Here is a 12,961-nt window from a genome sequence, read left to right as displayed (position 1 = left end):
TATGACAGGCACGGCTTAGAGACAGACAATTTGCTTTGTGCAGCAAATATGAAAGCTTTTGCCACAACAGGGATGCCAGATACCCTGGGAAGATGGGAGCAGACTGGGAAGATGGGAGCAGACTGTGCTCTTTGGTCTCCATAAACATACAAAGGCAAACGTAATTTTTTAAATCCCACTGAAGAACTTCAAGCTCAATGTTGGCATGATCACAGTAACAGTCATCTTTTGAATATTGGTACTGCAACAGCATAAGCGTGTCATCACCTCTGAAGGTCAACATAAAACTTGGAAATATTCTTGTGTCCCTGACAATACTTGACAGAATAGCAAATTCTAACAAAAGAGATGCCAAAGTGAAAAATATTCTAAGTTGGAAACTACATATTAGATACAATGTATGTACTAATGACTGTAAGATTGCTTTCCTTATGGTATCTGCATGGCTTTAGATGCTGAAGTTTCAGCAAAATAGCCACTTGGGTATCTTAGTTGTCTGCCTCACCTTTACATTTTTGCTAAAACTTCAGCAAACACAGTTCAATTATTGCTAAAAAAGTAGTTAGTGTAAAGCAGCTGTCTGGCCACATCAAGAATTCATGAAAACATAACAAGCTTCCATCCACAAAAGCAAACACTTGATAACTGATGAGGATTCTTTCAATGTCAACAAAGTACCACTTGTTACTCCATAAACTGTTCCAACATCAAGAAATTTCAAATGTCATTTTGTATGTCCTCTCTAAAAACTTAGGAACATTTGGGAGATACATTATCTGACCATTTGATCCATACTGAACATTATGTATCCCCAGAACTTTTCCTACAACTTCTCCTCCCAGTAGCTAGGGTCCCAAGGAACAAAGAGCAAGGGGACAGAAAAAGTCATCTGGAAGAAAAGGCACTAGGCATGGTGCTGGATGGCAGATACACTGAAGGCAGAGGCAGTGACTGGCAACATGCAAGGTCCTGGACCTGGGTCAGGGCAGTCCTCAGCATCAGTACAGACTGGGTGATGAATTGTTGAGAGCAGCCCTGCAGAAAACAACTTGGGAATACTGATGGACAAAAAATTAAATATGAGCCGGCAATGTGAGTTTGCAGCCCAGAAAGTCAATTGTATGCCAGGCTGCATAAAAAGAAGCGTGGTCAGCAGGCTGAGGGAGGTGATTGTCCATCTGTGTGCTCTGGTGAGACCCCACCTGGAGTACTGCATCCAGCTCTCGGGTCCCCAGTACAACATAGACATGTTAGAGCAAGTCCAGAAGAGGGCCATGAAAAACCATCAGAGAGCTGGAACTTCTCTCCTATGCTGTTCAGGTTGTTCAGCCTGGAGAAGAGAAGGTTCTGGGGAGACCTTGTTGTGGATTTTCAATACTAAAAGGGGGCTTATAAGAAAGATGGAGAGAGACTTTTTACCAGGGCCTGCAGTAACAGGACAAGGGGCAAAGCTTTTAGACTGAAAAAGGGCAGGCTTACATTGGACATAAGGAATAAATTCTTTATGATGAGGGTGGTGAGACATTGGAACAGGCTGCCCCGAGAAGTTGTGGATGTCCATCCCTGGAAGTGTTCAAGTTTGGGTTGGACAGGACTTGGAGCAACTTGGCCTATTAAAAGATGTCCCTACCCATGGCAGGCGGGGATTAGGTTAGATGATCTTTGATGGTCCCTTCCAATCTAAATAATTCTATGATTCTATGTTTATTTTATCTTCCCAATTTGGGCTGGGTCAGGAAGAAGCTGACATCTTAGTATTGCTACCACTCTTTTGGCTCAAGAAGCAGGGCTATGCTAGGCAATAGTTCTAAACTCACTGTAGGTTCTGTTAATGTCCATTTGATCACACATAATGAAACTTTTATTTTGGTTCACTCTTACTAAAAAACCAGAAAATTATGTTTTTCAGCTTCAGATTTTTTCCATAACATTAACCAAAAAAAAAAGACTTTGCAACAGGATAGCCAAAGATTATACTATCTTAGACAAACAGTTTTTCAAAGTAGAGGTACATTACTCAGGATTTCTCAATGATTGATCTTGCTGGTTAAAATTCTGATGGTATCTCAACAGTACTTGTTCTCCTGCTTGTAAATCCTACTAGTCCTTGGAAAATTCTCCCTGACTTGTGGTTCATATTACAGTGTATTAATTTTCAAAATCACAGTTCTGCAAAAGCAGCATGGAAAGATATCCAGCATACAAGTAAGTAAGCAAAGCAATAGTATTTACCAACAGCTGTTAAATTTGCAACAGGATGTATCTGTTTATAATGTAGGCAATGAGCTTTCATAAGACTTACTGAAACCAAGGACCTGTTTAGTCTCTTAGCTAAAATCCTGATATATCAAACAATCCACTGCAGCACTAAAAATTTTCAAAGCCAGCAAGCTTACTCACCACTGCCATACGAAAATGCACGAACAGAACGACCATCATAGCCAGAAGAATGTCCACTGTTGAGAAGAAAATATATGCAAAAGTCCTGTTTTACCAAAGCTACCTCCATCAACAAATATGTACTTTTAATATTATTCCCCTGAATTCTTATCACCAGACAGACTAAAACAAAGTGTTTGTCATTAATGGATTTAAGTCCTCCATTTTGAGCATTACTAATTAAGGAAGCTGTCTATCAACATGAATATGTGTATTTCATGTTTTCATACAGCAGGTGAAAATAGCATTCTCTCTTCTTAAAATTTAAAACAAAAAATATCCCTATCTTCAAAGCTGTTCTTTTGTATTTTCAATGAATTTTTTATTTCAAATGTTTCTTGTATCATAAGATGTTTCTGCACAGATACTGAACTTAATCTCCAATTGCTTGAAAGTGCTTCATTCATGAACGAAGCCATTCTCATTCTTTCTGTTCAAAAGTAGATACGTGAGCATATCTAAGAACAGGTGGACTTCAAATGTGTAGTTCTATAAATAAACTATTAAATTAGCTACACATTTTCTAGGCTGATTTCTTTCAGTGGTAGCCAACTCAAGTAGGTAAAAATCAGAAAGGTTAAAAAGGATGATATGTACACAGGACATAATTCATTCATATACAATTCCTTCATGCCTTTTAGCACTTCCTACATAACTTGAATGAATTATCTTTGCAGTATTTAACCTAAGTGTTATTTCTGTTCTTAAAGGCACTTTAACATTAAGAAATAAGTTTTGGGTTAGCTTAGTTCAAAAACAAAAACAAAACAATGCTAATGAAAGGCCAACACAACATTTTAACATTTAAAAGCATGAGGTTTAGTTCCTAGGTTCCACAATAAACTTGATTTTTTCACATCATATTTCAGAAATATATAAATATTCACTATAAGTAAATGCAATGACTGCTGCTTAACGACAACTCACAGCAACTGTCAGTATGAAAGAATAAGTGTACTTTCACGCACATCAAACGCATCCAGTTAGGGTTTTTTCTGAATTAAATCAGATGAGGGTTTTCTCAGAGATTTACCATCATCATCCTGTAGTGTATATGTTAATCGAATGTTCAGTTTCAAAGGAACAGATGTGCGCATGTTCCCTCAGTGAAATCCAAAGGACTGGCAAGAGGCTTGCATCATCTTCTTATGTGAGCTTTGTATATGACATGGTTTTGGCCTCTAGCAAAATACAAATACTTTTCAAGGACTGTGCTGGCCAGTATTTTTTTCTTCCTTTTACATATATATATATATAAAAAAATATATGTACGCATATACATATACACATATATAAAAAAGGCACTGAAAAAATACTGTTAGGCCTATTAAAGTTAAACCCTTAGAATAAACACAGTAGAAACACAAATTTGGATTCCTTGGAACTCTGGCATTTCCTATTGCTTATCAGGGTTTGAATCTGTGGCCAAATTGTTTATTTGCATTTATAGAAAAGGATACAGTACCTGACAAGTACACAGTTCACTTAAATAAGCCTTCAGACTACTAAAGAATACTTTAACAATCATTATCTTGACTTTGTTCTTAAGTCTTGGTATTGATATAGTGTCATAACTCAACTAACTAATAAGTGGTCAAGTAATCTACTCAAAAGAATATTAAGTGTCAGACAGGTGAGACTAGTAAAATTTCTGTAAAAATACTGTAAAAATCTGAAACTGTCTCCCCACTCCCAGATAAAATCCATAAATCACTAAGTAGTGTAAGAGTCCTTATTAATTTATTTCAGTTACAAAATACTGATATATCGCTTTATAAGATTTCAAACAGATAATCACCTTTCTATTGTGGGTATGAGGGAAGGTGGAGGACCGCCAGGTGGTGGTGGAAAGCCTGCAATAATAAATAAGGTAAGAGAGGGAAAAGAAAAAAAAAAAGAATATATTTCATATAACACATAAAAGAACTAGGCTAAGCATACAGTAGCAAATTCCAGACAGTACAATGCAAAAATTGTTTCTCACTGTGTAAATGGGTTTCACTTTGTAAGACTGAGAACTACTTTCCAGCTTAACAAAGGCAGAGTATTAAATGTATATTAATGTGCTTCAAATCAAATACCTTATCATTCTTAAAAACACAATAATAAGCACAGGAAAATTCCTGAGTATCTAACAATACTTAATAAATAATAATCACAATTATTTTTTGCATAACTGAAAAAAAAAGAATGGAAAGAAAAGAAGGAAGCGCACATCTAAGAAACTGACTAGTCAACAGTATCTTCATATATTTTCTTTTCTGCCTGGCATCAGAATAACTGAGCCTATATCTATACATAATAGTTTTGTATTTATGAACTTTTATCTGTATAACTAAAAGGAAGTTGCTAAGTTGCATATCAGTTAAGTTTTCACTTCTTAACCAAGTGTGGAAAAAAGATTCTAAGCAAGTTTACCTGGTGGTGGCACTGTTATTGGTATACCTAAAAAGACAATAAATAATGTATCAGTTATAGTAACAGTTTATGTTTATTATCTGTAGATCTAAAATAAGATTGAGTTATCACCACATACATGATGAAGAAGAATGATAGCTTATTTTCTGTGTCCTCAGATCAAGATCTCACATTAATACCAATTGTTGAGATTTTATGCAAGCCTTATGAAATTGGGTTTTTTATTTAAATTCCTATTCTTCAATATCTTATTTAATTAAAGACAAAAATAACGAAGAATGACTCTGGGTCTCAAGACTAGAATTAAATCTATAACCTTAAAATGTTTAGTATCCAGAAGGAAAGTAACATCTGATAGAATACATTTGCTTTATTTTATATTCCATGACTGGATGAAGGGAAATGCAACTGGCCTTTGACCTTTAATAGCTTAGTATAGGAAACAGTAGGTCCACACGGACAAAATATTCTAGCAACAGTAAGCCTTACAGACTTTTCAGTCAATGCTATGCCACACTGCAATTCAGTTGCTACTTGGAGGGAAAAAAAATTGTTCGGTATTCTATTTTCTTGTAAATATCTGAGAATAATACAAACACATTCAAAAACTACTCTGGTTTTCAGACCTAGCTTAGCTGTTACAAATGTAACAAAAAGCTGAGAAATTGTTCCCAACTAAATTAGTTGACCCAACAAAATATACTGCCTTAACATATAAAGGTATCTTACTTGATTCTGAATGATTAAAAGGCAAAAATCATTCATACACTTTAAAGGACATTATCTTCTCATACTTTGCAAAGAACTAGCTTTATCTCAATTGAACACACAAACCACTGTTACATGAAAATAATAAACTGGGCTAAAACAATATTGTCAGAAAACAGACTACTTTACCAGGCATAAAGCTCTTTCAGTTATAAGCAACTCTGCTTCCATTAAAAAATAAGTGCTTTCAACCTGACAACTCACTGCAAGACTTTGGGGGAGGAGGGGAGAAGAGAAAACTTTGCCAAGTGCTTTTATCAGTTTTGCCATAACTGCATAAACATCCAGACAGAACAGCAGCCAGATCCACCTAAATTAAAACCCATCTCATTCAAGTTCCAGACTTCATCATTCAGAGAATATCCTAGATGTACTGGCCACTGCATGATTAATTGTATGTATATACACTATTAGTCCAACATTAGAACTAAACCACTATTGTATGGCAGCAACATTTAACTACATCTACACATTATATTGTCTAGAAATGCCAACTACTCCCAAATTGCCTTGGCAGAAGGACAGAATGAAGGAATATGCAAGCTGAGGAAGTGTAATCAAAATCAATGTTAGGTAATTGCTGGTGATTTCACTGACCTGAATTCTCACCAGCATTAATCCTATAGGATTAAACAGATTGTGAAACAAAATTGGGGTTGCTGTCTAATCCTAAAGATTTAAAATCTCTCAGCCAAAATGTGAATCAGGAGACAGCGAAACCCAAAAGCCAAATTTCTAAATTGCATGAGCCACTTTCTCTTCACCAGCACACAAGCTTTCCAATATGCACTATCTTGTTAAGAACACCAGAAATCACACCACTAAAAGTTTTGACAGTGTAACGTTTAAAAGACTAAACACTCCTAATGAAAATTGTTCAAAGAAAAGGAAGACTGGGAACTCAAACTACTGCATAGCTGACGTATTTTCTATTCATCTTTTTTTGCTAACTCTCCAGCTTAACAGATTTCTTCATGAGTCTACTATATACATGAAAAATACCTCTTAACAGCAATGTTAAGAACGTAAGCTAGAAAAATATCAGAAGTTCTCTCAAAATTATTAATTTATTAGTTCTATCTTATGCTTAAAAATTTTTCAATTGCTGCACTAAAACCAGTGTATTGTTAGCACTGAACACAGCTCTCAGCATTATCCACAGAATAGCCTGGAAAGCTATAAGCTAATACTCTTCGCAAAAAGGAAGAAATTCTGATTAAACAATTAATATACTCCTCAGAAGTTTATCTTATGCAGAAATACAAATAAAAATCTCATTACAAGATCAATAGTCAAATGAAAAATTTCACTTGAGAGCCATTCAAGCAAAATTAAGACAGACTGAATAAAACTAATATCCAGAGACTAAGCATCCAAATAATTTTAACGAATTGGTTAATGCAGGGTATTATACTGAAAAAACCACATAGGCATTTTTCATCAAAATCATGTCACATCCCTACAACACATTGTACTGCCACAAAGATACACCTCGCCTAAACCTAAATATTCAGACTTGTGTGCCAAAAGCAATCCAAATGGCATTAGTGCGGCATCTCACCTAATGCACTCAAAATTGCTTTCAGGACATTGTATACCATCCTACTAGCTCAAGGCTGGTAAATATTTACAGAAAACCAAGTAGGTTTTACTAAAGGAAAGCAATGCCACATGTGCTCCACTTGCAGAGTAAGGAATCAAACATGATAATGCTGCCAAAGCTTAACAACATGCTGCAAATTAGCTGAACTGTGTAATAGCCCACAGCAATGCAACGTAACTCAACCTGGTGTAAAAACTTCTTTTGCCACAGGCTAAACTAAGTCAAATTCTCTCTCATTTATCACAAGATAAAAAGTACACACTTCGATCGCTGGGATTGAACAGATGTTACTTGCTAAGTAACTTGCTAAGTTCTGGTGCAAGTCTAGGCAGTCAAACTTCCTAAAGTTATGCAACAGAAGTTCAACACTTCAGAGTAATTTTTTTTTTCTTGAAATATCACAAATGCATGTCACATTTTAACTACACTCTTAAACCAAAACACATAAAACAACTTTTAAAGCCTGTTAAACAGAAGCATCCATGTTCTTCTCTAAATTTAAATCACTCCAATATAGCAATAAACCAAGCAAACAAAAAACAACACATTTTTTGCCACAGCCAGTGATCTCCTAGGAGTATTTGAGAATTTTCTGCATTTGGCCCTTTGAATTTTCCAGGACGCATTCCTCAAAAAAAGATTTGAATCGCAAGAGTGAATGAATTCAGAACAAGAGATGTAACTTCAAAGCAAGATCCTTTTTCAAAGGGGCTTTTGGAGGATGTTTTATATTTGGAATACTTAAATTTTCTGGCAAGTAGTCCCGGTTTAATATTGGGTAAGAGTAGTTTTTTTCCTCCTCCTCCATTGAACCTAGGAGGGATGGCAGATCCTATTTTAGGAACAGCTTTGAAGATAAAGAACTGGCAACAGCACAATTAAAACACAGGCCTGAAGAAACCAAATCCACAGCTCTTAATTGTTATTTACAAATCTACTCAAAGTACAGAAGGATGTCAAAGGAGACCTTCTGAACAAGCGTATGTCATAAACCTGTCTGTAAAGCACAAGACTAAAGCCAAACCTGCTTGCTAAATCTGTTATACATGTGGATTTCTTTCACCTTTAAAAACTCAACAGGTGAAGCATTTCATAAGAACAGTCCGGTACACCTATATGACATCCCTGCACCAAATGCATTTGAAGTGTCTGTGGGGGTTTCTCTCATGCTTTTAATAACATAGAACTTAGATCACATTTTATGTACCACAATTATAATTAAAGTAATTACTTTCTAAAAACTCGCAATGCATTACCTATATTATTTTATCAGAAAGGTTTTAATGCAGCTTAAAACCACAGTTAGCATTAACGTCACGTTCCTCTCCTTTCTGTCCCCCCTCCACCCCCGCAGAAAGGAAACATCACAAAATTGCAGCATATTCTCTCTTCAGACAGCCTATTTTTTATATTTATGCACAAAAACTTGGACACAGAATTATTTAATCTTTAAATCTCTTCTCTTCTGTTTTCTAGGTTGCACCATATTGTGTATGACAATCACTGATGAAAGCCAGACCTTGCCAGGCAGCAGGAGTTAATAGTTTTAAAAGGAAGCAATTGAAAGAAGCAATTGAAGAAGCAACCTCTTCTATGAGGATTTAAACCTTATAAAGCCCCACACAAAGTTGTTGCACAGAAATAATAATAATGTTACTTCCTTGCTTATTATAATAATAAGAGTATTAACAGGGAAACTTTTAAGATTCTCTATGTGAACAGAATAGCAAAGTAACTGCTCAGCACGACTTCAGAACAAACCAAGCAAAAGAACACAAGGAACAAAAGGAGAAAATACTAGAAGGGGCTCCACTTTAAATCAATCTCTTCTATAAAGAAATCCTTCACTTTCCTACTCAAATACTCCGCAAAGTCTCTCCACCTATTTTCATTTCTCACTGACCATTCTTCTTAGTTCCTTGCTAAGCCCTTTTGAACTTAATTCTTTAAAATGACCATACCCAGGTAACTGCACTATTTGTGCAAACATCCATGACACTCCCCTCAGTAAATTTCCATAAATATCAAGTTTCAGTAAATATTCAGTGAACATCAGTAATTTTCAAACCAGATTTAACAATGAGAGGAGTTCTCAAAGAGCTTTGATTCCCTTAAGATTCACAGACACGGGATGTTGGATAAAATATCAGGTGCTAATAAGACCTCTCACTGAAAGAAATGATACAGCACAAATGCAATTCTTACCAGACTTGGTAAGGGGAAAGGGGAATTAAAGCTTCTGTTGCTGCTTTGACCTTAGACATCAGAGAATCCAACTTCTGACACAAATTCATGGTATGCCACACTTTTAGTTCAAAAGTTTGCAGAATGGTTTGTTAGCATGCACCTCTCAATGGCATTAACAGTTGAACTACACAAAACAGCTTCTCACTTCAAACATTTTGAAGGACACAAGATCCAACATTTAGTCTTCAGGTAATTATTTACTACTTGGAATTATGCTTACTGAGAAAGTAAAGATAGAAGTTTCTCGTCCTGCCTTGCAGATATATTTAAGAAAACAGTAGAACATAAAATTCTGAAATTCTGCACATATAGCCAAATGTGCATGGAATGCTCTATCTTTAATTCATTATCATCAGGCACTTGATGATAATGCATCTCTCGTTTTTCACATCCTATGTAGTGCAGGGTATTTACCTGGTGGGGGAATCAGAGGTGGTGCAGTACTGACAGTTGGAGGGGGTGGGAGGAAAGGAGGTGGTGGAAGATGGGTAGGTGGAGCTCCTGGAGGGAAAAATGGAGGTGGCTTGGTAAAATTGTCTACTTCAGGATTAGATCGTTCTGAAAGAACCTGTAAAATATCAAACTATAGTTACAATTGCTATGTCAAAAGGGTAGAAGATAGGTTTCCTCTTTTTCCAGTTACTACATCAGCAAAGTATTACTTATGCACCTAAAGAGCCATATTCAGGTGGTTTAAATTCTATCTGCATCCCAGATAGTTCAGCGTCCCACACTTGCAAAGTAACTCTGAGGGCCTAAGAGCAGCCACTAGGGAATAATAAATGTAAGACCTGAGAGGGAATATAAGCCATCTGAATATGGCCCAAAATACCATGTTAAATTTACATATATAGGAAAGTATTTCAAAAATCAATATGAAAAGCATGAAAAACCCCAAGACTTTAAATTACTTAAAGACTGTGAGATCAGTTGAAAAACACAGAGCAGTGTTTTCAGTATAAGCACTGCAATCCATTATTATTTTCATTGTTTAATCTTAACCTAAGTTGGCGTGGAAATGCAGCTAGGACACCAAGTAACCTTGATTCTTCTCCACAGATAAGTCAGGAGAGAAAAGTGTATTCAATCTTAACGCATTTTGTTGTTTTCTTAAGATAATCCAAGCCCATAAAGACTAAAAAAAAGATTAATCTTACAATTTACAGTAAAATAATACAACATAATTCAAAAAAAAGAAAAGTTCTATCAACTATTTATTGCGTCACAACTTATTTTTAAAAGACTGCATTTCTCAAACTGCGTACAAAAAGGCTTTCACTTTCAGCATTAGTGTCTGGCAGGAATAGGGGAGAAATGAACAGTCAGTTTAAATATTTATCTTTGTCATTTAGTAAACAAAATGCTATCCCACGCAGATCTAGCAGAGCCAATGCTGTCTCCTCTACTGTAAGTCTGCAATATCGCTCATTTCCTTTCAGCAAGAAGTATACCAAAACATTTATCTTTTGAAATATTTCAACTTAATATATTTCAATTAACTGCCTGTCAACTTTCTTCCTGAACTTAAAGCTTATTCTGTATCACTCATACATACACACTGAAATCTTTTAATCAGAACCTATGGGGAAAGCAAAAATGTCTTTTTATCAAAGATAGTGTGCAAATCTGCAGTATAAAACCTGTATGTTGCTGTTTTCATTAGCGCGCCGTCGTCCTTCCACCCTGCTGATAGTAATGGTCTGTCCAATCACATCTATTGTGCCAGGTAATCGCCTGCAATACAGGACAAACCAGAATCAACAAGTAGAATTAGAAAAGGAAAAAATAAAAATAAGAGAGAAGAAAGTCTTATGGACTTCTCTCATTCTGAATGCCAAAAGTTCCTTCTCCTATATAAAATATAAAAGATGGTTTCTGAAGAACATTAAATGTGATAAATTTGCTGAACTATGCAAATGTGTAGAACTAAACAAAGCAGCAATACGAAGCAGATGAAGGCTGACTCTCCACTTTCTCCTTCCATCCCCTACAAGATAATAAGTCTACACTTCTCTTCCTGATAAAAGGGAAAACAAACAAACAAAAAAAAGGAACAATAAAGTGAGATCACAGAAAACCTCAGTAAGAAAAAAAAAACTATATTAAACAGAACTTCTACAAAAATCTAAAGTAAAATCATTATAAACTAATCATTAGAAATAATTTCTAAATTGCAAGAAACCATACTGGAAGACTCCATGGAAGACCAAATGAAGGTAAATTAGGAGGCAGAAATTAGCATAAACCAACCCTACCGTGCATAGTCTTGATATTGCAGCACATGTTGAACAAAATCAGCTGTCATCTCTCTTACCTTGGGATACACAGTCTTAACATCAAACAGAAAGTATATGAAACTAGTAGACACTGACTCTTGAATTAAACCTTGTATGAAACGGAATCTTAGATCAGCCATTCATACTTCGGTTCCTCAGTTGCCCAAATGCAAAATGTCTCTCTCTCAAACACCTCTAAAACATTTGCATAGCTAAGCACTATGTTCACCTTCTTTAAAGAAACCGGCAACAGAGCAGCACAAGACCCACCTCAGTCTCCCTTACAACCCAATCAGGCAACAACAAAACGTAACGTAAATTAAGAACGCCTAGCTTAGAAGTAATTAGTAATGGATTTTCAGAGAAAAATGACAAGAGAAGTGACATGCATCTACACATTTTTTCCCTCCCAGTTTGTGCCAATCAAAAATTTAAGGACTTCCCATGCGACCATGTTTTATAGCCTCTGATTAATCTGCATTTGCACAATCTCTTTTGAACGCACTTTTACTTTTGATGTCCAGTGACGAGATCTGTTTTTGCTATTTTTTTGCCTGACAATTGTATTTGGTGTTCTACATTCTCAGTCTTAAAAAACAACCCACCAAAAAAACCACCACAAGATAAAAATATCCCTGCTCCCTGGTAGTGTAGTATTTGCAGTACCTCTGTTGTATCTCTTCTCAGTTGTCTCTTTCCCAAGCTGAACTAGTTCAACTAGTCCAAGTCTCCCCTCATATAGGAGTGACTCTATAACTTTCATTATTAATTAATATTTTTGTGGACCCTTCCTACCTCTACTACATCTTTTCTTGTCTGATGTAAACAGAACCACAGATAATATTCAGCTCGCAATGCATCACAGCTTTATGTACTAATAAGGACTTTTCCTGGTTTGTTCCCCACTGCTAATGATGACTACCATTCCATTTTCTTATTTTGGCTAATACTGGAAATCGAACTAACATTTTCGGAAGCAGCAACAATAATTCCAAGATCTCTTTCTCAATGGGTATGATTATTATTAATGATTAATCTGAAGAAGTGCATCTTATTTAGATCTAGGATTTAACTTTTCAGTGATTGTCGCTGATTCCAGTTCACTACAAGTTATTCCAGTCCACACTGGAGTCAATGTGTGAATTTCAAATGCAAATGTATCTCACTTCAGTTTCCAAACCAGTCAATCTATTAAGCTTATGCCTGTTAA

General features: G+C 35.7%; 1 protein-coding gene across 1 annotated transcript in view; it reads right to left on the bottom strand.

Moving 5' to 3' along the window:
• FIP1L1 (factor interacting with PAPOLA and CPSF1) overlaps positions 1-12,961 on the bottom strand; it is a 43,552-nt gene that overhangs the window by 10,682 nt on the left and 19,909 nt on the right. Inside the window, exons 11-15 of the mRNA XM_009706099.1 lie at positions 11,116-11,209; positions 9,890-10,043; positions 4,858-4,884; positions 4,238-4,292; positions 2,401-2,456 (exon numbers count right to left, since the gene is read on the bottom strand). Of these exons, the coding sequence (XP_009704401.1) occupies positions 2,401-2,456; positions 4,238-4,292; positions 4,858-4,884; positions 9,890-10,043; positions 11,116-11,209 (386 nt within the window). The remainder of the gene's footprint in view (positions 1-2,400; positions 2,457-4,237; positions 4,293-4,857; positions 4,885-9,889; positions 10,044-11,115; positions 11,210-12,961) is intronic.

This window comes from Cariama cristata, unplaced genomic scaffold (genome assembly GCF_000690535.1).
Source record: "Cariama cristata isolate BGI_N322 unplaced genomic scaffold, ASM69053v1 scaffold12088, whole genome shotgun sequence".
Lineage (NCBI taxonomy): Eukaryota > Metazoa > Chordata > Aves > Cariamiformes > Cariamidae > Cariama > Cariama cristata.
The sequence above is the reverse complement of the archived record's forward strand: the minus strand, read 5'-3'. Positions and strand labels throughout refer to the sequence as shown.